The 24180-nt window shown below is 41.8% G+C and overlaps 1 protein-coding gene across 1 annotated transcript in view; it reads right to left on the reverse strand.

Moving 5' to 3' along the window:
- Positions 1-12011, reverse strand: part of PIAS2 (protein inhibitor of activated STAT 2) — a 49605-nt gene extending 37594 nt beyond the window's left edge. Inside the window, exons 1-2 of the mRNA XM_065406936.1 lie at positions 11875-12011; positions 4972-5446 (exon numbers count right to left, since the gene is read on the reverse strand). Of these exons, the coding sequence (XP_065263008.1) occupies positions 4972-5446; positions 11875-11997 (598 nt within the window). The 5' untranslated portion in view covers positions 11998-12011. The remainder of the gene's footprint in view (positions 1-4971; positions 5447-11874) is intronic.
- Between the last annotated feature and the right edge of the window lie 12169 nt (positions 12012-24180).

Here is a 24180-nt window from a genome sequence, read left to right on the forward strand (position 1 = left end):
TATTAACCAAGATGGTAAGGGATGCAACCCCATGCTCCAATGTCCCGAAGCCTCTGACTGCCAGAAGCTGGGACTGGATCACTCGATAATTGCCTCTCTCTTCATTCCCTCAAGTATCTGGTAGTGGCCACTGTCGGAAGACAGGATACTGAGCTAGAGAAGACCATTGGTCTGATCCAGTATGGCCATTCTTATGTTCTTTTTTCCTTGTTAATGATCTGTGTCCTTATATTGGCACCCAACACCATAGTATATAAACATCCAATATCTACAAAGGCTAGGACCTTTGTCTTTAATCTAGCACATGGGGACTTTCATTTGAGCCATGGCTTGAGTACCTACTGCATACAGCCATATTTTCCAGAGTACTTCAGACCCGTTTCAACTTTTGGTTCATGATATACAACAGTGAAAAAACAGAAGTTATCCTGTACCCTGCCATTTAAGAATAGTAATATACATAGATTTTTGTGGATTGTTTATAAACACTTTAAGTAAAATTTATTATAATAAATGTCTTAATTTAAAAGAAAAACTGACACAACCACCAAATCTCAATTACAACTTCCTTGCAGTATGTTGATTTGTTTGTTCTTGGTTCAGTGCTTGTAATACTCAATATCAAGTCATTTTCAAGACCTAATCAGTTTCCTTTTTAGCATAGCCATTGTAGAGAAACAGTTTACATTTACCTAGATTCAAAAAAACTTAGTGTGTTCATTGCCTCACATTTCTCTGTCAGCAAACTCACTTACAGCCTGCTGTGCACCCTGGAAGATACAGACACTGCCAGAGGTGGTTGAAATATTGGGGAGAAAAAAAATTCATGCATGTTTTCTACCTTCCTCCTCAAAAACAAAAACCAACCAACCCAGAAAAGTTACACATACTACCATACAAACCAACCCCAAGATCTGGAACATCTAAAACGTTTCCAAAACCAGATCTAGCCACTGGCTAAAACCAAGACAGGTGCACTACTCTCTTCCAGGCTGTACCAATACACGAAGAAACTGCGTTAGACTACCTGGTTAGTAGTAACCCAATAAAGCATGCTATAGGGATATATAAATAGTTGGATTACACTTACATCCTTGTTTAAAGTATTTTTCCAAAAAGTTTGCTAGTTGAACACAATCATGCTGAAGATCTAACTGTGGTAGTTATTCACACTAATGGAACAAGCCATTACTTACCATCAATAATTTATTATATCATTAAGACATGTTCAGAGCTCTGAAAAATTAACAAGCCAAATAAGACACAGGGCTGTATTATTAGGGCTGTAAAGCGATTAAAAAAAATTTACTGCGATTAATCGTGTCATTAATCACAGTTAAACAATAAGAGAATACCATTTATTTAAATATTTTTGGATGTTTTCTACATTTTCAAATATATTGATTTCAATTACAAAGTGTACAGCACTCACTTTATATTTATTTTTATTACAAATATTTACACTGTAAAAAACAAAAGAAATAGTATTTTTCTATTCACCTAACACAAGTACTGTAGTGGAATCTCTTTATCATGAAAGTTGAAGTTACAAATGTAGATTTATGTACACCCTCCCCCCCCCCCCCCCCCCCCCGGAATTCAAAAATAAAACAATGTAAAACTTTAGAGCCTACAAGTCCACTCAGTCCTACTTCTTGTTCAGCCAATTGCTCAGACAAACAAGTTTGTCTACATTTGCGGGAGATAATGCTGCCTGCTTCTTGTTTACAATGTCACCTGAAAGGGAGAACAGGCGTTCACATAACACTGTTGTAGCCAGTTTCACAAGATATTTACGTGTCAGATGTGGTAAAGATTCATATGTCCCTTCATGCTTCAACCACCACTCCAGAGGACATGCAACCATGCTGATGATAGGTTCTGCTCGATAACGATCCAAAGCAGTACATGTTCATTTTCATCATCTGAGTCAGATGCCACCAGCAGAAGGTTGATTTTCTGTATTGTTGGTTCGCGTTTTAGAGTTTCCGCATCGGAGTGTTGCTCTTTTAAGATTTCTGAAAGCACGCTCCACACCTCCTCCCTCAGATTTTGGAAGGCACTTTAGATTTTTAAACCTTGGGTCAAGTGCTGTCACTATCTTTAGAAATCTCACACTGTTACCTTCTTTGTGTTTTGTCAAATCTGCAGTGAAAGTGTTCTTAAAACGAACAACATGTGCTGGATCATCATCCAAGACTGCTATAACATGAAGTATATGGTAGAATGCAGGTTAAAAAAAAAAAGGCAGGAGACAAGCAATTCTCCCCCCAAGGAGTTCAAACACAAATTTAATGCTTTTTTTTTTTTTTTTAAAACGAGCATCAACAGCATAGAAACATGTCCTCTGGAACGGTGGCCAAAGCATGAAGGGGCATATTAATGTTTAGCATGTATGGCACGTAAATACCATGCAATGCTGGCTATAAAGTTGCCATGTTAACGCCTGTTCTCACAGTCAGGTGACATTGTAAATAAGAAGCGGGCAGCATTATCTCCTGTAAATGTAAACTAACTTGTTTGTCTGAGCGATTGGCTGAACAAGAAGTAGGACTGAGTGGACTTGTGGGCTCTAGAGTTTTACATTGTTTTGTTTTTGAGTGCAGTTCTGTAACAACAAAAATCTACATTTGTAAATTGCACTTTCACGATAGAGATTGCACTATAGTACTTGTATGAGCTGAATTAAAAATACTATTTTTTATTTTTACAGTGCAAATATTTGTAATCAAATACGGTAATATAAAGTGAGCGCTGTACACTTTGTATTCTGTGTTGTAATTGAAAATGTTGAAAAACCATTCACAAATATTTAATAAATTTCAATTGGTATTCTATTGTTTAACAGTTTGATTAAAACTGCAATTAATCGCAATTTTTTTTTTTGAGTTAATTGCATGAGTTAACTGATTAATCGACAGCCCTAGTTGTTATATCACTCGCTCAGCACCAGCATGCTTGGTACTGTACAAAACCAGAAAACGATACAATCCTTGCCTTGTGGAGTTTACAATTCAAAAGATTAAGTTCAATTGAGAGAGAGTATAGGGATCACTTATAAGAGATTGCGTGAAGAAATGGGTTTTAAGGAAAGAGGGATGACAAAATAGTCTATCCTAGTCACAGGGGCAGGTACAGAAGAGGGGAGGGGGAAAAAGAAAGGAATTAGGAAAAGAAAAATCCCCACAATAAGCAGGGAGCGTGAGGGAAAATGAGAGCAAAGATAGAGGTAGAGACCACCTTATGTGCAGTCTTAGAGGCATGAATATTAAATGTGATGCAACAAACTGAACTGGGGGGGAGGGGGGGGAGAAGAGAAGCAGAAACCAACATTCACAAAGATACAATATTAAGTTTTCAAGGAGCTGAATTTAGACCCAGATTTTGAAGGTATTTAAGCCTTAGTGCACTCAGCGTTGCAACACCTACATCATTTAGGAGCCTAAATCTCATTTTCAAAAGTGATCTAGGCACTTAGAGCCTTGGACTAGATCACTTTTGAAAATGAGATTTAGGCCCCTAAAAAAATCACATAAGCATTGCAACACTGAGTGCACCAAGGCCTAAATACCTTTAAAATCTGGGCCTGAGGATAACCAGGACTTCAAATTGCTGAAGTGCACACAACAGCTCTATTCTGTACTCCAATAAAAACAGTCAGGGCATGTCTACGCTTGCCATTTAAAGCGCAAAAAGTCCCTTTTTCCATGCAAAAAACCACGAGAGCATCTACACTTGCCAATGACTTTTTGCAGTGAAAGTTTCACCGCAAACAGAAAACCACTTCCACAAGATGCGTACAGTTCTTACCGGTGATACTTTTGGGGTGATGTGCAAGTGAAGACACGTTCTTCCTGTTCACACGGCTTTTAGCCTCCTGAGGATATCCCACAGTGTCTAAGGTGACCACTCTGGTGAGCAGCTCTGCTGCCAGGTAAACAGACATCCGACCCTCCCCCTGTAAAGCCCCGGGAACTTTGAAACTCCCCTTCCTGTTTTCTTGGCAAGCGCTCACTTATCGGAGCAAATGATCCCCTGCTTAGAGCAGTGCTGAGCTACTGGAGCTGATCAGTGTTTGGGGAGAGGAGGCTGTGCAGGGACCCAGGATGCCCCGCAATCACCCCCCTTTCCCACAAGGCCTATCCTCAAAATGGAGAGAGCTGCACTGTGGGATAGTTCCCCTCAGTGCGCTGCTCTCATCGGCGATGGAAGTGCTGCAAATGTGAACACGATCTGATGCCTGTGGAAGTAAGTGAGAACACAAACCGGCCCTTTTCTTTTACAGGTTCCCTATCACTGGTGAAACTGACAGCGCAAAAACTCTGCAAGTGTAGCCATAGCCTCAGTCAATAACAGGTAAGGTGAACAATCTTTCTGCACAACCAACATTCATCAAATGATTAAATCTACTTCACTCATTTGGTATAATGTCAGATTCATTATGGAAGAGCTAGGCTCTTCACACCCTACCCTGAAAACAAACATCTCAAATTTTCTGTAGCTGGAGGACAGTTTGCTAGCCTTGACAACTTCCTTCTAGCAACATGACAGCGCAATTTGTGATCACACACATGGATCAAAAATTATTTTCCAAAATCCATTTTCTACTGGCCCTTGTAGGTTTCTCCTTGCTTATACTGATCATAGGTACATTTTGCTGCAAAGATCATATAGGAAGTAATTTCTTTAGTATTTTGAAAGGCAGAAAAGAACCATGATTTTGAGTGTCACTTGGCTGCAGGTAAAGAACATTATTGCTTCTGGGAGTGGAAATTAGAGCAATTTATAAAATGCCAAGCAGCATTTACTGTCTTTACAAAGTGGAAATATTGACCTCTATACAAATGTCTAATTTGGGAAGCTCACTATTTTATGGATCTGGATTTACTGATAAGATGTAATGATCAAAATGATGGTTGCTTTAGTCAGTCTTAAATTAAGCCATCTGTAGAGTTTGTTGTTAACACTTACCTAAACTTGTAGGTTTAATGAGAACATCAAGCACATCATAAAATGGGAGGCTTTTTAGCTGAACATCAGGATGGACAGGTGGAATTGGAGGTGATGGTTGCTGCATCTCAAAGTGAGGCTTAGTGTCTTGAAGCAGCACAGAACCAACAGGCGACGAAGGGGATTGAGGGGTGACTGAAGTAGAAGGTAGTGGGTGGATTCCAGCAACAGCCAAGTCAGGTTCCACAGGAGAGGAGCTACTATCCAAATTGAAAACTGAAGGTTTTATAGGTGACAAGTCAGACAGACTTTCAATAGTCCTTGGGTACCGACGCCTATAAAGCTCTCGGATTTTAATTTGAACTGCTGGGCTGCAGCCACTCTTCAATAAATGCAGTGCCCTCATCAGGAGGTCATGTTTGCGCCCACTTTTATTACGTCCAGCAAAGCCCAACAACACTTGTAGTTCAGAAACTCGGAAACTTGATACCATATTCTAAAGGGAGAAAAAAAGTTAAGGTTAGCACAGTACTCCCAATATGTATAGCATATAAAATTCATTTCTGAAAGTACATAGATTTTTATAGCTCAGGTTTAATATTTATTCTTTAAAAACCGGTAGTGCCTCTCCTTAAGTATAGCTTTGCCCCTTGCGCATCTTCAAAATTTGAGTATCATCTTGCCTATTCAACTAGACCAGTGTTTCCTAAAAAGTGGGATCACTTCCTCAGGTAGGATCAAAAGGAGGTGCAGTTGGTTTCATTCTCCTGAAGAAGGGCTCAGCTTTCCAGAGTCAGGGAAACTGTGAACTAGATAGATAACTAATTTTGCAAAATTTCATATGAATTATGAATTACCATTCAACTTTACTTTGAAAAAAATCAGTAAAATAAAATTTTAAAAAGGATTAGCAACTCATTTAAAAGGTAATTTTGATGACTTTTTTTTTTTTTTTTTTTTTTAAAGTACCCAGCATAGTGCATCTAGGTTCCAAAAAATAATTACATGGCATTTTATAATTAACTCATTAACTTTCGGAACTGTCTGATTTTATGCTTGAGAAAATTAAAAGGATACTGTCAACTTAAAACTTCACACCTACCTGACCTTTCCCCCCTATTATCACAAGTAACACCTAAAAAAATAAAATCTTTTTTCAGCTTGTTTACTTTGTGAATTTGAGAGTCCTCTGTGTTTAAACTGTTTACTATTTCTCCTACATATTCTGCTAGTCGGTCAGTTTCCCTGTTTGTGTGGGTCTATTCCACAGAGAAGATAATTTTTAAAGAGAGAAGGAAACATGACTGGAAAAATGTTTATGCAAAACCACAAGACTGGCGGGGGGGGGGAATAAATCAGAGGCAGGTTAGTACATGAAGCTACTTGAGATCTAGTCAGTTTAACAAAAAAAATTGCAAGTTGAGTGTTCCTTGAAGAGACTCACTCAACACAACAGGGGGACCAGTTACTGAGCTGGTGTTAAAACTCGAGTGGAACCCCGGTTATTCAATCTATTTGGGACTAGAGCCAGATCGGATAACCAAAAATCCAGATAAACCAGAGAATGGTTTCTCAAGCCCCGGCCACTGTCTGCCCCGGGCAGCTGGTGCTTTGATAAATATGGAGAGCCAGATAATGGAGGCATGGTTAAATGGGGTTCTACTGTAGTTTATTCCTGGTTCCCAGGCAATGTTCTGTAAAGCATGTCCCTCTATCTTACTAGGACAACAACTAAGAGCCTCATTTTCAAAGGTGTGGAGCACCCACACTTCCCATTGACTTCAGCTGGAATTGAGGGAGAAAGATTAAGGGAAAACAGGAAAACCAGACCATAAGTTTCTATTATTTCTTCCCTATTACCATTAAATACTCAACCTCAATTTTATCCTTTAATTACTAATCTTGAATATCTACAATTTAAATGTTTGAAGTGGGGTGTGTTTTTCCTAGACTATTAGCAGTTGACAGTAATTGTGATTGGAAAGGTAGTTTCTCATAAGTGTGCGATTATGTCTTGAACAGTCTTGATATCTTTTTAGTGGGAATTCCCATTAATATTTGGCTAACAGATGCCATCTAAACGTACTATAACAACTGGCTACAGTTATTTCAACAGTATAAATATGGAGAGGAATTATGTAGAATGATACATGATATTGCTACAAGTTACAGAATCGAAATTGCTGAAGGGAAGAATTAGGGTGAATATCAGGAGAAATTTCATGAGAGTGAAACACGGTAAGGTGTGGAATGTGGAAGTCTTCCAGGGGAAGTAGAGGGAGTCCCATGATCTGACACATTCTAGTATTTTGTCCAGGATAGTTAGTATTGTTACTTACAGTACATTTAAAGCTATCAGGGAGATAACCTAAATAGGAGTTTGAAATGGCAGGGACCTAGGATTCTATAAAATGTTATTTGTTTACTGCCAAATCATAAATGGTCTTGAATTTTTGAAAGTAAATAAAATATTGATATTGGAAACTGTTGACAATACATTTCAAGATAGTTTTATCCCTTATTTTGGTCTTAGAGTAGATAAATCCATCATATAATTGTGGACGAGGTAGGTAGGGAAAAAGTTATTTTTAGTCTAAACCACAGTTGCCTCCACCAGAACAGAGACGTAACACAGTTACTGATTTGTTATCCTACTCTTCCCCCCCACCCCCCATGGTTATATAGTTCCCAGCTCTGTATGTCCAATTCACATCACTCACTATACAGTTATTTCTCTGTAACAACTTGGTATTAGAATCACTATCATCATGATCTTTGAATTTCTATTTTTCAAATAAATTTACTGTGGATATGTAACAATTCTCACACTATACAGTATAATACATCTGCTAAAATTAGCACACACTCAGAATTCTCAAGTTGACTGCCCCCCAATAAAAAAAATTAAAAATCACCTCAAATTCTCACTCCCTTCAGGTAAATCAGAAAATCTCCAAAAACTATACATGAAAAAAATAGATCAGAGATATACATATCCAGCCATCCAGAAATGACTATCAAAAGGACATATATTTTAAAATCCTTCAACATATTTCCCTCCTTCAGGTCCAATCATGCTCCCTATGAAGTCAAATTTTTAAGGTTTGTTTTTGGGCTTGGGATAGAGATTTAAAGAAAACGTTGGGGCTTTTTAAAAATTAGCTTAAGTTAACAGTTTAATTAAGAGTCTTACAATGTATTTCAAATTTAGAAAAAATATTAAAATCTTATTTTCCTATATTAAAAAGAAAGATACTTAATTGGCTTAACATGCTCTTGGATGTCAGACTGTTTATATACAAAATGCAACAAAGAAATTTAATAGCAATGTGAAGTTCTTATTTTAGGTTAAGGGAACAAAACTTGTTGCCGATAGTATTTATGGAATCCATTTTGACTAATAGAATTTAAACCAAAATGTAATGTGGAAACTCTTTCACTCAAGGGTTAAAGAAATAGGCTATGCCTTACAGTACGCTTTCCATTTCCCTTCCTGCTGCTTGTGTGCATTCCCGAAAATTAATCAAGGCAAAATTTGCAGTCAAGCATGTATAGAAACAACTCATGCTTAATGTGGACATTCTAAAGACTAGCATTTTGCTATCGCATATTAGTATGAATGTCACAACCCGCAAGTTAAATGGAGAGTCAATGCACCTCAGATGCATCTTGTAAGTAGAAAAAGATGTACACCGCATTGATGCACAAAACTTGTGCTTTCGAAGAAAAATATTGCTAACATCGATTTTACTGCAAGTGATTAAACATGCTCATTAACAGAGCATTCCATTTAGAGCTGGATTCTGCTTTCCCTTTAAGTCAACGTAGTTTTGGATGTGTAAGGAATGCAGGATCAAGTCCCTATTTCATAATTTATTTCCTGATCCTGCAAACAGATCTGCCAGAATGGACCTTATGTTTCCCCATTAAAATCAACAGGAGCCTGTAGGGGCATAAGCATCTACTCTTGTGCATCTATTTGCAAGATCATGCCTTAGTAATTTCCAGTAAATATTTCCATTTACAAGTTAGACCTAATGTAGGTTCCAAAAAGTTGTTTTCATTTTTTTGTTTGTTCTCTAGACACTGCAAAACTAGAGCCTAGTTACCAGCGTGTTTTTCACACTACTGATCTGGGCTATTGATGGTACTTTCATGATTTACTTTTAATCTCCAGTCTCTCTTACATATAACCACCTTCACCCTTTTTTAATCGAGGATGCAAGCTTCAGATGTAAAAATCAAATCTCTTCCAAGCTATGACTTCATGCTTTGTAAAAGTTTCACCCAATCAGCTTCTCTTTTTTTGGGGGGGGGGGGGGGGAGGGGAGGGAGGGAGGAGAAAGTTTGAAGGAAGTTCTGTTGGACCATGTTTAAGTTTTAAACAGGAAAAATAGTCTGGGAACTTCAAGCATTTTTCCTGTGCTTTTATAATTCAAGTGTGTTTTTGCAAAAACAAGATTTTGAAGGTCATTAGATCCAAATAATATAGACAGGAAAGTTTCACCCATTTAAAAAGAAGTTGAAATCAAATAAGAAGTAGTTACTATTCAAAAGCTATTCATGATTGCTTTGAAAGCTCAGTCCCTGTTCACTTGCTAAACTTAAGACTTGAATTGAAACAATCTAGGGAATTTAGGTATTTTCCACTGAAATTAATGGAAGACATGTCTAAATCCACTACTCCACCTGGAAAAAACCTCAACCAAGAAGTACTTGAATCTCTACATTCTTTTTTCCCAACTCATCTTGCAGTCTGCAGACTGCTAATAGTGCTGCTGATGCACTTACATACCACCTTTCATCCAAAGATCTCAAGACTGTCACAGGCAATGAGTAGAGCCATATCAAATTCACAGTCCATTCTGGTCAAGTTCACGGCCACAGAATTTGAAAGTTAGTCAATTTCACATTTTCAGATGTTTACATCTGAAATTTCAGGGTGTTGTAACCGTGGGGGTCCCGACCGAAAAGGGAGTCATGGAGGTGGGGTGGGGGGGGGTCACAAAGCTGTTGTGGGGGGGGGGGGGGAAGGCATGGTCCATGGGATTGCCACCCTCACTTCTGCGCTGCCTTCCGAGCTAGGTTCTGAAGGCAGCAGCCCCGGAACTTCCTGCAGTTACTGGAGGTGGAGGTGAGTCTGACCTCCCCCGTGCTGCTGGGGGTCCTCCTAGCTGCTAGTCCCAGCTGGGGAGGGACAGGACTTGCTCTTCCCTGCCCAGCCCCAGAGCTTCCTGCAGCTGGAGTAGGTACCCCGAGGTGGGTCTGATCCCCCCCCCCCCCCCCAAGCAGCTGTGCAGGGGAAGATTAAGTCCCATTCATTCCCAGCCCGCGGGGGCGGGGGGACTAGCAACTGGAGCCAGGGACCAGGTAGGAGCCCCTGGCAGGGGTGCCTCCAGCCCTGCCCCTCCCATCCAATAGCTTGATTTCATGGTCTGACACCTGTTTCACGGCCAGGAATTTGGAAGGACCCTAGCAAGGAGAGTTTATGTGATTTGGCCAAGGTGGCTCAGCAACACTGTGACAGACTCATGAACAGAACCAGGCCGCCTGATTCCAGTTCTCTGCTCTACACTCATGTAACAAATTATGTTAGCAAGATTAACTCGAAAATAAGTATGTGCATTGAAATAAATGGAGCTATGCTTGTTTACACCATCTGATTATCTAGCCCTAAAAGGGAGGGCAAGAAGAATAATACAATTGATAGCTAATGAGGAAATGTATAAATTAAGCAGTAGGTTTTCAAAGCTGCATGCATCCCAGTGCATGGTATTGTAAACCATAACTGCATGCTTGTGTTGGATGCACACAAATCTCTGAAAACTTGGCCCTACATGCTAACCACTCAGGTATTAAGGAGCAACCCATAGTTTTTTTTAATCCTATGAAATGGATGATCTCACTTTTCATTCTTTAAATACTGCTTGTGTGAATTACTGGATCTTAAAACTCTAGAGTATTACAATTCATCTCCCCCCCCCCCCCCTTATTTAATATTTAAGGTATCAAACCTGTAACACAAAATCTCTGTTCAAATCAGTGGGATGTGTGTGTGTGCAGGGACTGCAGGATGAAGTCCCAAATGTTACAGATTACCTTACAGCTACAATCAGTTATTTTATTAAACATAATGAATGGAATGCTCTAAACAATGTTGAGATCTCTACAGCATATAGTTACAGACAATTGTTCACTGTCTAGTCACAGCTGCATTCCACCACTCAAGTTTCATCAAGAATTACACATTGGCTTTGGGTTAGAAATCATAAACCCAGAGCCCTTGATGCAAGTAATACATTACAAAAACTGAAAATGTGCACAATGGGACATGACAAGATAAACAAAATTCATCCACTTTATAATATGCAGTTTCCTTCCTGGCTAGCAACTGAGAACCCACGCTTTAAAATGCAGTATTCTACTGGATAAAATTAAATGTGTTAAGTGCAGTGGTTTTAAATTTTATACTTGAACTAGTGTTACACAGTATGGCAATAATACAGTACACTGTAGATATACAAAAATATGTTTTATATACCTGCACATCCCATAACCATTTTCTTACTCTATTTCTTAATACTAAAGAACACATATAGCACTTTACATGTTATAAACATTGTACAAATACTAACTAATCCTCACAATACCCTAGTTAAGCAGGCAACTATTCTCCCCATTTTACAAAGTGTGGAAATGGATGCAGAAAATTTAAGTATCTTGTCTATGGCTGCACAAGGATTCTGTTGTGCAACTGAAGTTTAAAACTCAGATGTTTGAGACTTCCAAACTTGCATGCACTCCTCCGTGTTTTTTGACTAGGATGTTATTAGTCCCTTGCGCTGTTCACTGATTAGATGTGTGTCAGCAAGTATTACCCAGTCAGAAAGCAGATGTAGTTTATTAAAATGAGATGCTACTTACTTTCCATTGTTTACAAGCCCTAACGAAACCTGATGTGGATTCAAACTTCTTTTTAGGTACAGAAATGTGGATCCACTTGAATTTCTTTCTGCTGGCACATTCTTCTTTCCTTCCAAATGGCATGACAGGTTCCCAATGTCACACCTAATGTTTCCTAATGTAAAAGGAATTAACATGTATATTCTTGTTCACCTAAAACTTTTCTATTGTCCACACAGATGGAAGTCTTGCAAGAGACACAAAATATTAAGAGAAGCACAAAATTGTGCTTCTTTCAACCTAAACCTTAAAGTTCCTCAGATTGCTAAAATGCTTTTAAAAGAAACACCATTATATTATATAGTTAAACCATCTTGATCAGAATTCATCTGATCTTTCCAGAATGTTAAGGCCTGTGAGAGGTAAGGCTTACACTGGATGTTTTTGGTGACAACTTTTCTCAAGACTTTCTTGAAACTACATTCAGAGTATTGTTTTGCTTGGGAAAGATAATGACCATTTCTACAAGAGACAACAAAAGCTTATACTTTAATGCAATAGCCTTTGGTGTATTTGTATGAAGTATAATAAAAAGCATTCAATTTTACAAACTAAATTGTACTGAGACAATCCGTGACACCTCTCCAAAAAAACTGGGAATATGGTGGCTCCTACAAGATTTCCTGGTTTTCTTTAACCACAATGAAAGGCTTCTTGCCTCCAACTCTTTGGTCGTGGCTCCCCACACAGTATGTTAATAACACAATCATAAAACACAACATAAAAATGCTCCTTCACCCCAGAAAACTGAGCACACTGCCTCTACAGCATCCCCATACTCTGCTGGCCTAAAAAAAACCCAGAATCAAGCTTGAAGTCTGAAATCTGATCTGCTGCTTCTAAACTTCAAGCGCGCTTACTAATAAAAATTGAGCTTTCCAAGCTGCCCTATTGTCCCTTCACAAGACAGAGACCACATATTGAGGTGAACAGCTTGCTCAGCATCAGTGCAGCAAGCAACTCTGCCATGCATCTGATGAAGTGGGTTCTAGACCACGAAAGCTTATGCCCAAATAAATGTGTTAGTCTCTAAGGTGCCACAAGGACTCCTCGGTTGTTTTTGCGGATACAGACTAACACGGCTACCACTCTGAAACAAACAATACTGTAGATTAATCCACAAAACACTAATTTAGGGAGGAAATTTCTGGAGGTTAATCCATAAAAGCGGTTTGAGAAGAAGCCATTCTCCTCCTTGACTATGGGGCATGCAAGAGTGGCTGTCAATAAGAAACTTCATACCTGTGAATTGAATTTCTGTAATTCAAATCCACTAATCCAAACAGGTGAGCTTCATGCTCAGTCTTTTAAACTGTGATTTATCAGTGGGAGTAAAGGCCTTAATGGCTAGACATGCACTGCACTTCTCTCTCCAGCAGCCACATAGGATCACAAAAAGGGATCCTAAACCACCACCTTCCCTGTGCTAAACAGACATCAAGATAGTCTCTGGACTAGAGAAGCCAGATCACAGACACCCCAGTTTACAGGTAAGATGAATAGAAATAGACACATCAGAGCCATCACTTTGGACCAACAGTCACTATCTAGCATTACCCTACAACTTTTACAAAGAAAGGGTAATCCAGGGGTTAGGCACTAGCCTGGAACTCAAGAGACCCAGCTCCCTACTCCACTACAAACTTCTTGTGTGACCTTGAGCAAGTCATTAAGACCTAAATGCCTCTAAAAATATGGACATTACTCGCTCAGCAATGCAAGGCCTATGTGACTTAGGAGCCTAAGTTTCACTGAAGTCAATAGTATTTAGGTCTTGCAATGCTGAAATACTTTTTAAAAATCTGTGCCTGAGTGTCTCTGTGCCTCACTGTCCTATCTGTAAAATGGGGATAACAACATTTCCCTCAGAGGAAGTGTTCTAAAAATATCTACATTGAGGATTGTGAGGCAGTGAGGTGCTATGATAATGGGGATTTTTTTTTCTAGCAATGTATCTTATCTAAACCAATAACTGAGGCAGGAATATAAACTGGGTATGAGGATAAGGGAAAGCATCGTTTTTCTCATCAAATCCTACCCTCATCATGGAAGTTGGAGGCTCCTATAATTTACAACGAATGTGATCTTGCCCCTATTTTCTACTGCAGTGGTTTTTAAACTTTTTAAGCTTCCAAATAATGCAGTTGACTGTGTACTCCCATTGGAGGAAGGGTCATAATATACCTATGAAAACGGGGAGGGTCGGGGAGAGGTTAAGGTCTGTAAGGGATAACATGATGCATTGTCTGCCAATACAGGATTTTTCTCACATGCCTCGATGAAATTTTACGTACCCCTAAGGAGTACGCGTATCCCAGTTTGAAAACCACTGCTCTACTGGATCATTTAATTCACATTAGTAATAATATAAAGCTTTCTTGGATCATACAGCCCTCTATCAGCCATAGCAAGGGACAATCTACATAGATGTGTATGGTTTATTAGCGCACCATACAAATCACATCCCTGCCTCAAAGGGCTTACAGTTAAAACTACTTTAGCTATGCACCTGCACTGTAGTAATATGCTTAAAGACCACATATAACTTACTTCCTGCTATTTGGTGTTATGAAGAGATAGAAAATAGTGGGGAAAATAAAGCAGCACTACCAACAATCGAATTGTAGAAGGGGGAAATTTACAGAAGTTTCCATCTATAGAAGTATGGAGAAGGAAGAGTCCCTTCCAGACAATAATTTAATAATTTAAGCTGTGTCAAAACCTACATCGTCTAGTGAAGAAACTCAGAATGTCCACCTTTACACTTGACATTTCAGATGTATATTTCCAATTCACTCAACGTAATTAGGGACTAGATGGAATGAACTTTATGGGAACTTTTTATCTTATACCTCCTTTGAGACAACACCCATTTTGCTAAATCCTCCTTTCTATTGCAAACTGCAGGTGGGCTAAAACAAAAGACCGACGTTTCCTGGTATAGAGTTTGTAGAGAGACAAGACAATCGATAGCATGACATGGGAAGGGGGGTTGAACACTAAACAAGCAAACCCAAAAAAGCCAACAAAACAAAACCACACCTATATTGCCTTAAAAAAAGAAAGAAAGAAAGAAAGAAAGAAAGAAAGAAAGAAAGAAAGAAAAAAAAAAAGTCTTACTAAATCAAATCAGAAAGAAAGCCCATATTCGGGAAGACCAAAATCTGCTCTTCCCTCAGATCCTATCTGGATTAGTCCTGTGGCACCTTATAGACTAACAGACGTATAGGAGCATGAGCTTTCGTGGGTGAATACCCACTTCTTCGGATGCATGCTCCCCCCGCCCCCAAAAAACTGCATGCATCGGAAGAAGTGGGTAATCACCCACGAAAGCTAATGCTCCTATACGTCTGTTAGTCTATAAGGTGCCACAGGACTCTCTGCTGCTTTTAAAGATCCAGACTAACAAGGCTACCCCTTTGATATCTGGATTAGGAATTTTGTGTGAAAAAATTCCCCCACCAGAGCTATGGTTCCAACAAATTGGTCAATGTTAGCACTGGCAGGAGCCCTAACATAGGCAGAGCTCTGGCAACTGACAGTGTTTCCCACATGTTAGTTAAACCTGGTGAAAAGTGGCCTGGCTACTAGAGCCTTCTCTACACCAGGGCTCCCACTGGTGCTAGCCCTGGGGTTCATGTTAATTGGTGACAGCAGAAATCCCTACCATAGACAAAGTTTAAGAGCTGTTCTGCAAACCTCCTACACATAGAACTCCCACTGCAAGCATGGCACTCTTGCAGACTTGGGCTCTACTTACTAGAACTAAGAATATGAAAGAAAATGTCATATACCAAAAAAAGATGTTTGCAGATGTTTTAAGGAAATTAAAAAGATGTTTATATTTTTAAAAAAGCAGAAGTAGTCAGCTCTTTGCATTAGACTTTTAACAGATATTTCAAAGGAAGAAATGTGCTTGATGTTGAAAGTGTTTACAGGAGTTCAATGTAACTATGTAAAAAGACATCAAGTGAAAGAGGGTAGATGGAATAGTTCTGCCACAAAAAAAATACCGGTTTCCATAGCCCTTGCATTTGTGCATATTCACAAATTTGCATTCAATTAATGTATTTCCATGGCAAATTTAACCTCTCAAATCTGATTTTAAAAATCAGTTTGAGTCCCCCTCTCCCACAATTAATACAAAATGATACACATTTCTGTGAAACAGAGAAAAACGGTGCCATACATGACGGCAGAATTGTTTCCTTTCAGATCTCAATTGCAAATCATCTCACTTAGTAGGCAGAAATTTTCTATACTAGTGTAAACTGGATGTAATCATAAGGATGATTTCAAGATGTCGGAAAACAATCTCAACATGAAAATGGAAACCAGAATTTGCAAGTTTTCCACTCCTCCACCTCTTAAAAAAAAAAAAAAAAAAAAAAAAAAGTAAGACAATAGAAAGCATTTTTCTTGAAGTCAAAGAACATACAGGTGAGGACTACAAGGTCGTTGAGATGTGCTAATGAATGATAGTGTGTGTGTGTGTGCGCGTGCGCACACAAAGCACCTTAATTTGAGGCCTGCATTCATCTCTAACTTCAAGTCACATTTAAAAGATAGCTCAAGTGTCCTCCCTTTTTTAAATCATTTTGATTATTTTCCGGTGAGAATTACTGGCAGCTCTCTTTCTTTCTCCCCCCACCCCCAAAAAACTGACTAGGATAAACTAATAGTAGTATAAAATAGCCAAAGATTAAAAACAAAAACAAAAAAGCCACATTCACATTGAATTGTGGGGGGAAGAAGGGGGGATTTCTCTCCCCGCTCCCATCTAACTCTGGTAAATAATAAAGAGAGAGATCAGCGCCCAGGCATGCAATCACAGAAAGCTCCAGATCTGGGGAGCAGGAGTAGGGCACCTCCACTTTGCCCCTGCCCCCAATCTCCGTTTGAGAATCATGAATGCAACCTGGACCCTCAGCAGTGTGGGAGCACTGGGGGGGGGGGGGGGCACACCCTGAGGCGCAGATTGGGAAGGAGATGGGGGGGAGGGGGCTAGTGGGTCAAGACCCTGCGGGGCTGGAAGGAGGGGGGGGGGCAAGACCCTGGTGGGGACTGGCAGATGAAGTGGGGACCCCCAAAAGGCGCGAGGGAGCAGGTGAGGAGTGGGGGGGGGTCAGACCCTATATCAATGACCGGCCCCGGCTGAGGGGTCCCGCCCGAGCTGTGGGCGCGGGGAGGCCGGCCGCTCTGGATGGCAATGGCGGGTGGGGGTAGGGGTGGTGGGGCTAGAGATGGATTTTTTTTCCTCACCCTCAACGCCTCGAAATCCGCCATTTTCTACCCGCTGCCGCCGCCGGGCGCCGCCGCAGCCGCCACCATCCTGCACCCTCTGTGCGCCCCCCACGTGACGGGGCGGGCTCCGCAGCCCATCCGGCCCCGCTGCGCACGGGGGCGGGACGAGAAGGGGCGGGGGGCGCTCGGCCACGGGCCCCTCAGCGTGCGGGGAGAAGGGGTGGTTTCGTGCCCAGGCTGAGGGGACACGGCATCCGCTCCCCCACAGCATCTCCCTTCCCCACGGCATCCGCCTGCCCCCTCCCCACAGCATCTCCCCCACAGCCTCCGCCTGCCCCCTCTCACCCCACCTGACAGCACCCCCTCCCCCACAGCATCCCTGTACCCGGCAGCACCCCATGCCCTCCCCACAGCATCCGCCTGCTCCCTCACACCCCACCTGACAGCATCCCTTCCCCCACAGCACCCCGTACCCGGCAGCACCCCATGCCCTCCCCACAGCATCCGCCTGCTCCCTCACACCCCACCAGACAGCACCCCCTCCCCATGGCATCCCCCTTCCCCTCAACATCCACCTGCCCCCTCAAACCCCTCCCCACAGCATCTGCCTGCCCCCTCACACCCCACCTGACAGCACCCCCTCCCCCACAGCACCCCATACCCCACACCCGACAGCACCCCCCTCCCCACAACATCCCATTCCCTCCCCACAGAATCCCCACCCAAGAGTATCCCCCTTCCCCACAGCATCCGCCCGCCAGCTCACACCCCACCCGACAGTATTCCCTCCCCACAGCATCCCCATACCCCCCTTCCCCACAGCATCCGCCTGCCCCCTCATACCCCATGCCCTCCCCACACCCGACAGCATCCCCCTACCCCCTCATGCTCCCCGACAGCATCCCCTCCTGCACAGCACCCCCATGCCTAACAGTGTCCCTTCCCCACAGCACCCCCATGCCTAACAGCCCCTGCCCACAGCATCACCATATCACCCATTTCACCCAGTACCTGACAGCATCTCCTGCCCATGGCATCACAGTTCCCTCCCCCCCACCCCCATCACATACCCTCCCCACAGCATCACGTCCCCCATCTCTCCCTGACCTGACACCATATCCCCCACATCCTTCCCCACAGCCTGTGTTCCCCACTACGTCCCTCCCCCCTCCCCACCTGGCACTGTTCTCCCAACAACATATCCTCCCTACAGCCCACCTGGCATCATCCCCCATTGCCACATACCCTACCCTCTACATCACCATGTCTTGCCCCTACTACATACCCTGCCCACCTGACACCATCCTCTTTACCACACACACCCTCCCTTCAGAATTGCTACATCCCCCACCACATAGCCTCCCCACCTGGCACTGTCCCCCCTGCAACAAGGCCACCCCATAGACATCACTATTACTGTCCCAAACACAACTGTCACGGTTGTCCTCCCCCACCCCCCATGAGGCCTCCTTACAGCATCACCTTTCCATCATGCCCCCCTCTCAACCTGGCATCATCCCCTCCTCTTCTTGGCAGCCCCCTGCAATGAGGCTTCCACACAGCATCACATCTTCTCCACTAGGCACCGTCCTTCCACATTATGTGGCCTTCATACAGCATCATGGCCTGACCCCCCCCCCCCCCCCATGACCCCACTGCAGTGTTGCAGTCTAGTTCAACACTTGGCTTCCCCTCACACCACCATCTGCACAGCATTACTTACTGTCCCACTCTCCCAGAATATCATCACAATACAACCTCCAAATATAACTATTCTTGATTGTATATGGCACCCAAAGTATTCTAGGTGCTATGTGGACATATAACAAGAGACAGTCCCTGTCGTAAACCATTTACAATCTAAAATCTACCATGTCACACTGTAAATTGCCCCCTATGCCTGGAATATCTTCCTATAAAATCCACCACTTCTACCAATCCCTCATCTTCAAACCCTCCCTCTTCAGTCCAAGACAAGAGAATGGACAGTCGTTCAGGTCAGGGAACATCACCATATATGTTTGTAAAGCCCCATAAACCTTTACAAGTATTGTGGTATGAGATACAATATACAACAAAAGGAGTTTTAGAAATATACAAGATCGTTGTTTTCAAAAGAGTAATCTACCACTATATGCGGTAATAGGGAAATACTTTAAAATGCTTTTTAACTAATTCACAATGGAGTCTTCCTCAAAATTGCTATGTATTTGTACTGCAGCAGTGCCTAGGGGCCCCAGTCATGGATCAGGGCCCCTTTGTTCACAGAATGTATATTAAAAGACGTCTCTGCCCCAGAAAGCTTACAACTGAAGTAGAAAATCACAGAATGCACAAGACTTATAAATCTTGTTTGACATGATGGAAAGATAAGCACAACAAAAATCTTAAGTAGGAGTCTTGAACTAGCTCTAGTTCAAATCTAGTCCAGCTAAATAATGAAAAGTGTTGGTTGTCCATTTGGTGAATTCAGTTCTTAGTGAATAAGCATCCCGATCACAAAAGCCAGAAGACCAGGAGTTATTTGGCACTATTGTCTGTGGAGTTAGAAAAAACAAAGAAACTACCTCCTCACCCCACAAACCATCCTTCTAGGTCTGGACTAAGGCATATGAAAGGAAGTGGTAGCACATATAAGGAAGCTTGCACTAACACTGTACCTGTTCTGTGGATAGAGGATTTCAGCCACCAAACTGTCAAACATTTACCAAAGAAACCCTTAATTTCTAACAAGTCTTACAACATATGGGTGCAGAATGCATTTATCTATATTTTATCTAAGTCTTTATTTATAGTCTTACCTATGACCTCTCCTGCACTGTAGTATCTGTTGACGTACTAGCCTATTTTACAGAAGGGCAATGGAAGCAAAGAAATTAAGTAACTTGCCCAAGATCAAAGAGGAATCCAGATCTCCAGAATCCAGATTAGAATCCAGATCTCCTGAATCCCTGTCCAGCGCCTTAACAGGAGTATTTATTATTCTTTTGGACAGAAGTGTGTGCTTCAACTATTGAATTTTTGTTTATATAAAGTGATGTTATTCTATTAATGTGAGGGAAGGTAGCATAGCTATCATAAGTCTGAACATGTTAAAGTGCAATATTTATATATATTGGAACGATTATCCCATAATTTCATTGCTCTCCGTTTTATCCATTTACTATCAGATACAGTCTCATCACAACAGAAGTGATGAGATACATTTTATTAATAAAAAATGAAGCAAAAAATGTCACCGGCAGTAAACTTTGAAACAGAATAATGGGTCTCCTGCTGCAAAAGGAAATGCGGAGACATTTACAGCAAAACAAACATTGAGGTGCAACTGAAAAGCATATTTTCAAAAGCAGCCAGAGATAATTATCTAGTTACAATAATTGCCTAGTCACAATATTCAGTTTTGTTGGCAATGTTGCTGTTAAATCAAACTGATTTATTAAAAGGCAAAAATGGAGCCAACAAACAGGCAAGCAACCAGACCGGTTCAAGTAGCGAGACTGAGAAGACACAGAGAGGCATTAAAAAAGGAAAGATATAGGCTTCCTGCCCCAGAAGGCTTTGAAATTCCAAAGTTTCCCGCAGTCAGCAAGAAGGGGCACTTTTATTTTAAGCTTGAAACAAATATACAAAATGTTTTTAAAAACATTTCAAAACAAAGGGCTCTAGACTATATGAGTTAACCAGAGCCTGTGCAGCAGGCCACGCTGCAACAAGTGCGGTCAGGAAGAATTCTGGCTAACTCTTCTGGGGAGCACATACTGAAGTGAGAATTCCACTGCCCTGGGACAGAGAACAACATGCTCTGCTGACCATTGAAGACTGCAAACATTGCACTGCCCTTGATCTTTTGGGGAGGCTGGTAGTGCTACGCCATACACAGCAGCTATACTCTCTAGTCACATTGGGATCAACAACTCTAGAAGATTGCATCATGTTATAACCTTTAATGAGGAGTCATATTAATTCAGTGTTAAACACAAATTCGCAGTCAGTTCAGACAGGGACCTTTGTGTTTAGCATCACGTCAGCTGGTTGCAGATAGATCTCATGGTTCCATCAAGGTTTAACCATGATTAGGGATGACTTGTCCTGTCTACTGACTGTAAACTCATGTTTAACAATGTTAGTTGCCACAACTCTTCAAGATTGACTAAATCAGGTTGTAGTATGACATTTGTTTATTTATTTATTTTAGCAAAGACAAGCCCATTGTGGCTAGCCTAGGGGAAGGAAGGCTCCTGGTGCCCTTGTCCCATCCCTTCTGCACAACCTACCATAATCTGGCTCAAAAATTCAAGATAATGAACTAAATAAACCCATATAGCATCTGAAATTCTGTACTAGAATAAGTTGCTAGTGCAAAAAGTTAGACCATTACACACACATCATGCAGCCCGCCCAACCAAACCAGATCTTATTCATGGAGGTTAGGTGCATCAGTGACTATTAGCCAAGATAGTCAGGGATGCAATCCCATGCTCTGGGTGTCCCTAAACCTCGGACTGCCAGAAGCTGGGACTGGATGAGAGCGGGGAAGGATCACTTGATAATTGTCCTGTTCTGTTCAGTCCCTCTGAAGCATCAGGCACTGGTTACTGTCAGAGTACAGCATATTGGGCTAGATGGACAACTGACCTCATCGAGTATGGCCATTCTTGTGTTAGACCCTCCCCCCCATCCCCTGCAATGCACCTCATATTTCTCCCTTCAGCTGCATATGGAAACAAACATATTCAAGACAGAGATATAAAAGACACCAAAGCAGGATATTTTCCTCCCTCACACAGAGGAACACCAGGCTTCTCTAGCCTCTTCCAATTCACAGCCACATCTGTCTATCGACCCAGCAACCTATAGAAATCACATTTCCCAATGTCAGGTGAGCTATATAAGCAAGCAGACTGTTTTTGGAATGTTTTGACATCTAACATGTTATAAGACAAGAAGAAATAAAGTTAGTTTACCTTGCTTTCCAGTCTGCTGTCTCCCACTTTTCTTTTGGCTTCATTTCCCTCTTGTTAACTCTTCTTTTCAATCCTTCCTCCCTCTCACTTCTGTTCTCCAGTCTTCCTCCCAGGCTTTTCTATTCCCTCTCATCACAGACCTCCCCACTTACCATCTCCTGCAATGTTCTTTCCCTCCCCAGGTCCCACTCTTCTTTTCACAAGTGTTCTTCCCCCTCCAGGGTCCTCCTCCCAGTCTCCCCTTTTTCCTTCCCCAAAGCTGCCTTCCACCCTTCCACCTCATTTCCTGCTCTTCACCTTCTCAGGACCCACTCCTTCATGTTCTTCCTTATACTCAAGGTCTTGCCCCATTCTCTTCCTACCCCAGGGCTGTCTTTCAATTTTCTACTTCTGGGGGTTCTCCCCCTTCCCTTCCTGGTGCATCAGCCCTTCAGCATCCCCAAAGAATTTCAAAATACACCTCTACCCAGATATAACGTGACCCGATATAACACGAATTCGGATATAACGCGGTAAAGCAGCGCTCTGGGGGGAGGGGCGAAGCTGCACACTCTGGCAGATCAAAGCAAGTTCGATATAACGTGGTTTCACCTATAAGGCAGTAAGATTTTTTTGGCTCCCAAGGACAGCGTTATATCAGGGTAGAGGTGTACCCCTTGTGCATACAGACAAGCCCCAGCCTTTCATTGTCCCCACATACAAAGGCATACCCTCACCATCACCCCCAGATATTCAGCCACCCTGAGCCTTTGCCACTCCCAGCAGCCTACTAGGACTTCAGGCCCCCCCCCCAAACCAACCCCTCATCTAAGCTTTAAACATGCTTACCTCAACTGTGACTTTTCTTGGCAGTTTCTTCCACCTCCTCCTTCTCCTCAGCCTCTTGGAGGCCCCTGCCCCAGGAGCATCTCCCACACTTACTCCTTCTGCCCTCTCTTGTTTTGTAGTGAAAGGCACAGGGCAAGATGAGGAGACAGCTATCTGTGGAGCAGACACTGTGCCTTGCTGTGAAGTAGCCATTAACAAAGCAACCCCTCAGTACCTCTTACTAGTAGGAAGCCAGAACTGCAGGGTTTTCTATACAAACACTGCTCAACCTGGGGAGCTAAGCCTCTAGAACTAGGGTACTCTCTCCCCTCATAGGGATAGGCTTGTTAATAGAGAAATACATCATTAGCTTAATAATAATCTTTTCAAGGCCATTTGCCAAGAATGCTGGTTAATACTGACTCTCCCATGGTTTTGTTGCCTAATAAAATATTGATAGCATGAGTAAAGCCTAGATGGTGCCTGCAAGCCAGGGTTTAAGCCCTGAACTAGGCAGTTAGAAACCCCACAGCTGCTCACAGCAATCTAACAAATTAGGTTTATGAGCATTACACCCCAACAATTTCCTGTGTTCTTTAGCCTTACTGATCGCAGGTATATGGATGATGACTACAAACTAACAGCAGGGACAGGCTGTGTTTTGCAGCTGAAACAATTTACAGGCTGAATGGGGTTCACTATGTTTAACCTTCAAGCTGCAAGTTCTGAGTCAGATTCGTTGTCTTGTTACACTTGTGCAAAGAGAGTGTAACATATTAGCACCAATGAAAGTGAGAGAATTCTAATTTAGTAGCATTTAACACCCTCTTTACACAGGTGTTAACAACTACACAAGGGAAAGCCTTGTAGAGAATCAGGCCTACTGCCTATAAGTTCAGTTTGTGCTCTACCCGTTGTAAGCCGTATTCTTCTGTTATCTATAGCTGAAGAAAACTTAATTTTTGTTGGAAAGACACCCATTATACCTTATTCCTGGAATAACCTGTAGCCCTGATGATTGGCACAACAAAGCTTAGAAATGGAAGGCAGCAGTATAACTCAACCCTCTATCTGTTGTACCAGCTGATAAAAATAATCCATATACTATAATTCTAAAGGCATGTTATCAGGTTAAAGTAATGCTTCCTTGGTTATAGTACTAATAGTAACAGCTTAAAATGAAACAATCTAAATTTACTATTCACTACTTACTTTTTGTCCTTTGCTTGGCTTTGACAAAGAAGTGTGC

Source organism: Emys orbicularis, chromosome 6, assembly GCF_028017835.1.
Source record: "Emys orbicularis isolate rEmyOrb1 chromosome 6, rEmyOrb1.hap1, whole genome shotgun sequence".
NCBI lineage: Eukaryota > Metazoa > Chordata > Testudines > Emydidae > Emys > Emys orbicularis.